This window comes from Triticum dicoccoides, chromosome 2A (genome assembly GCF_002162155.2).
Source record: "Triticum dicoccoides isolate Atlit2015 ecotype Zavitan chromosome 2A, WEW_v2.0, whole genome shotgun sequence".
In the NCBI taxonomy this organism is placed as follows: Eukaryota; Viridiplantae; Streptophyta; class Magnoliopsida; order Poales; family Poaceae; genus Triticum; species Triticum dicoccoides.
This window is the reverse complement of record NC_041382.1, coordinates 630340419-630345184: the sequence shown is the minus strand read 5'-3', so window position 1 is coordinate 630345184 and position 4766 is coordinate 630340419. Positions and strand designations below refer to the sequence as shown.

The window sequence follows — 4766 nt, the reverse complement described above, 5'->3', positions numbered from 1 at the left end:
ACATCCGTTTACGTCGGTCGGTTGGAGTTGGCCTCAGGCACCAGCCTTGTTCTGTGCTGGACAGAAGGCCGCCAAATCCTATTTGGCGCTCGTAGCGCTCGATATAGTTGTTTTGACAATCGGGTGCATACCCCCTCCCTTTGTTTGCTACTAACGGGTCGGCCCATCTCCGCCTTGGATTATATGTCTATAACGCAAAAAAGGGCGCTCGAGGAGAATCAAACCTGCCACCTTGAGCATCGAGGCAGGATGCAATAACCATTGCGCCACCTCTCCCAGTGTGATCAGTTACATCGTTTATGCCATTCGTTCTTCCGTCTTTCCTTTTTCCCTGTTTTCATTTTTTTTCAAATTCGAGAATTTTTCTTTTTCTTCATGTTTTTTCTGCAAAATGGATGAACATTTATTTTTTCAAATTCAACAAACTTTTTCCATATTTGATGAACTTTTTCATATTCGATGAACTTATTTTCGAATTGAATGAACTTTTTTCAAATTTGATGAACATTTTTAAAATTCAATGAACCTTTTTTGAATTCAATGAACTTTCTTTTCAAATTCGATGAACCTTATTCAAATTCGATGAGCAGTTTTCAAATCCGATGATTTTTCCAAATTTGAACTTTTTCAATTTTGGCGAACTTTTTTCAAATGCGATGAACTTTCTTTTCAAATTTCATGAACTTTCTCAAATTTGATGAACTTTTTTCTAAAATTGATGAAGGTTTTTTAAAATCCGTGAACTTATTAGCTTGCCCAGCCGGGCCAAAAATCCATGCCCGTGGGCCGTGCCAGGCTAAAAATCTGTGTGTAGTATTTTCGGGCGTTAACGAATCAAAGATTCTTACAGGCTGGCATATAAATAAAAATTACAGTTTTGCTAAAGCACATCTAGATGTGCCATAAGTATTGCACATCTAAGTTCTATGTCATTTGATCTTACGTCAAGATTCGTACGGATATTTCTCTTTTTTTTATGCTTGATTCACTCACTTAAATATGCAATAACTAAAGCACATCACCCAATCCTGAGGTCCGAGATGATATCGCCTTCCCAAACCAAAACGCAGCGGAGCTTCCAAAGCCAAACCAAAGCCCTCGTCCCTCTTCCCCCTCCTCGTTCCTGTCGCCGCCACCCCTCCTCCCCTCGATTTCTAGCACCCATCGCGACCCTACTCCCCATCCCATACCCAGCCTGCTCCTCGCACCCTCGCCGCCCCAATGGAGACAGCCGCCGCCGTGTCCGTGCCCAGATCCGCCTGCCGTGCCGCGCTCCCCTTCCCGGCGCCCCTCAAGCTCCAGGGCCGCGTTGCGCTCCCCCGCCGGGTGCTCCCCGGGGCGCCGAGGCAGCGCCTCGTCGCGCGCTGCGCGGCTGCCGACGACAGTGCGGCGGCAGAGCTCCCCATCGAGAAAAGGTTCGCCGCCTTCCCGGCCGTCATGGACATCAACCAGATCCGCGAGATCCTGCCCCACAGGTTCCCCTTCCTCCTGGTAGATAGGGTCATCGAGTACAAGGCAGGAGAGTATGCTGTTGCGATCAAGAATGTCACGATAAATGACAACTTCTTCCCCGGCCACTTCCCGGAGCGCCCGATAATGCCCGGCGTTCTCATGGTTGAGGCCATGGCCCAGGTCGGGGGCATCGTGATGCTGCAGCCTGAAGTCGGTGGATCCCAAGACAATTTCTTCTTTGCAGGGGTTGATAAGGTGAGATTCAGGAAGCCAGTGATTGCTGGTGACACTCTGGTCATGAGGATGACCCTCACCAAATATCAGAGGAAATTCGGGCTTGCAAAGATGGAAGGAAAAGCTTATGTGGGTGGCGACGTAGTGTGTGAGGGGGAGTTCCTCCTTATTAGCGCCACTGAATGATCAGATCTACCTGTGTACTATGTGATCCTCTTACAAGATCCGATTAGACTGGGTTTGTTGAGAGAATTGAGTTGTGAACTGAACTTACAACATGTGAGGCAATCTTATCTTTTTACATCAAAGTTGTGTAATGGCCTTTTGGGGCCGAGTCAGGCTATGTTGCTGGTGTTACAAGGTTACAATATCTGTAGTTTGGTGGAATAACTATGCTTGTTAAAAAAAGATACTTCCTCTGTTCCAAATTATAAGATGTTCTGATAGACTAAAATAGCCTAACAAGACGTCTTATAATTTGGGGCGGAGGTAGTACATTTTAATGCTTTGCCCCGGAGTGACGCCATTATCAAGGTATTACATCTACCACAGTGAATTCAGACAATTTAAATTTTCTTGGCCATGCATTTTAAGTATAGTGGTTGACTATCTGTGCAACTCATGTATACAACTGTGGATGCACAACTATCATTTATGCAGATTTTGGAATATAGATACTAGATGATTTCACACGTTAAGTTGTGTGCACACACAAGATTCAGGCTTATGAATCTGTAATGTTGTGCATATCTATTACTGCACAAAATTCATGCAGAAAATGTAGAACCTGAACTTTGATTGGGATTGCATGTGACATCAGAGTAAACACCAGATAGGTAAGCCGTGCAGCAACTGGTATACGTTGATAATATATTACTCCCTCTGTAAAGAAATATAAGAGTTTTTAGATCACTATTTTAGTAATCTAAACGCTCTTACATTTGTTTAGAGAGGGAGTACCATATGTACACCTTATACCTGTCCAACAACTGCAATATTTTTTGAAACGTGGTCCCTTAAGGTAGAATAGAGTTTACCGGTTAATTAATAAAAACCATGGCAAAAACCGATACAGCGTGCCCACAAGAAAGGGCAGCCCGGGTGACCTGGCACCAACCAGACCACACATGCCCTGAAGAGGATGTCGTTGAGACTGCTTGCCTTTCATGGTCATCACCTCTCTCGAGTAGTTTCAACTTCGCCGTAGACGACCTGTCAAGACCCCTTCAAACAAATCAAGTGCAGATGTCGAGGACTGGTAGCTCCTATTTTGCTGACGTACTTCCCAGGAGAAAGTTGCACGCCTCGCATCTACCCAGGGGCGGAGGCAGCCCAGCGGGCCGTCCCGGGCCCTCTTTGTGTACTGTAGCGATGTGCACAGTAATTCGCTCCAATCTAGGAAGAAATTGGGCCTTACACCCCAGGCCTGGGCCCTGGGGGCCTGGGGCCTGTATCCGCCACTGCATCTACCCAACATGGCACAACCTCTATTTTCCTGACGTACTTCCCAGAAGAAAGTTGCACGCCTCGCATCTACCCAACATGGCACAACCTCCAGAGAGCACCGCCCATCGAAACCACCCCTCATGGAGTCATCATTGCCGCAGGGCCCTACCGCACACAGCTCTAACTTCTCTGACACAGTGAGAAACAAGCATAGGTGCACTTGTTGGCGAACCGGACAGTTGACATCAGAAGGACAAGCCACGACCGAGCTCCGCACGCCATCATCGTTATCGCCGCACAAGTCGCAAAGCCCGAAAGGGAAGCGCAGGGAAGGCTAGCGGGTCTTTAAAGCAACACCCCAAGGGGGGGCAGGGACAACGTTATTTCCCGACCCAGCAAGGTCTAGGCTTTCGCCTCTACAACAAGATCCGAGGATGGAGCGAGTAGAAGAGCTCCACATCAGTGCCTTCAAGAAAGGGGAACGACGCTCGTAGGCGCCACCATCGTCGGCCTACCATAGTCAGGCAAGCCTGCCCTCGGAGCAGACTCAGCGAACACCCTCGCACAACGGACTGTAGCCAGCCGACCACGCCGTCGCCTCCCAGGGACCACCATATTAACTGAATTTGGATTGCACCAGGTACATTTAGATGTGTGCTTATTAGAGCACATCAAAATCTGACGTTACCCCTGATTGTTTTCTTTACTGTTTACCCCACAGCCTCACCCATACACATGCAATATTTACATCATCATATACAAAAAGAGGGAGGAAGAAAGAAAATTAAAAAAGAAAAACTAACCTATCCCCTATCAAGGAGGTAAGAAAGAAACCTATCTCTCGCCATATCATGTTTGAATTTAGAGTTAATCCTATGAGATAACAAAGAGATATCATGTACAAAACCCTTCCTCCACTTGTAGAAAGTAGGCCTTTCATGCCTAAAAGCCCTTGCATTCCTCACGGTCCATATATTCCAACACGCAGTGAACACCACCTCCAAAGAGAAGGGTTTATGGAAATCTGGGAGCTCTTGCTCGACGCCCATGAGCGTCAAAAGCAAGACCTTTCGCTGAAGAATTCGCGTACACGGGCCGGCCCATTTACTAGGCGACAACCGAACGTAATAGAAAATGTCAGAAAAATGGAGTGATGGATGGATTTGATACCGCGGACTAGCGCAGGGTAAACACGTCTCCAGCCACTTCACCTAGCGAGTGAGTTCATCTTAAACTACCGCGCTGAGCTAAAAGTAACATGTACATCGGCAGATTTCTTTTTTAATCTTCCTTAAAAACGAATAATGTTTCTGGAACAAACTTTTCAATGTGTATTTTCTTTTTGAAAAACGTGAACGATTATTGAAAACATGGGATTTCTTTTTAAGGAAACAAAAAATTATTGAATATATATATAAGATGAATAGTTATACATCAAACATTTTTGTAATATATACGCTGAACAATTTTTAACTACAGAATGAACATTTTGTGATATATGCTCAATAATATTTAAAACATATTAAACATTTTAGTGATATATGATGAACACATTTAAAATGTAGATTAAACATTTTTGTAATATACGCTAAACAATTTTTAACTACACAGTAAACAATTTTGTGATATAAGCT

The 4766-nt window shown here is 45.1% G+C and overlaps 1 protein-coding gene across 1 annotated transcript; it reads left to right on the top strand.

The window, feature by feature from the left end:
• Positions 1–1044: 1044 nt before the first annotated feature.
• LOC119355864 (3-hydroxyacyl-[acyl-carrier-protein] dehydratase FabZ-like) lies at positions 1045–2195 on the top strand. The gene has a single exon (XM_037622750.1). The coding sequence runs from the start codon at positions 1222–1224 to the stop codon at positions 1870–1872; it is 651 nt and encodes a 216-aa protein (XP_037478647.1). The 5' UTR covers positions 1045–1221; the 3' UTR covers positions 1873–2195.
• The last annotated feature ends 2571 nt before the right edge of the window (positions 2196–4766 follow it).

Coding starts and splice junctions, on each gene's coding strand:
- LOC119355864 (XM_037622750.1), top strand. CDS start 1,222: ATGGAGACAGCCGCCGCCGTGTCCGTGCCCAGATCCGCCTGCCGTGCC.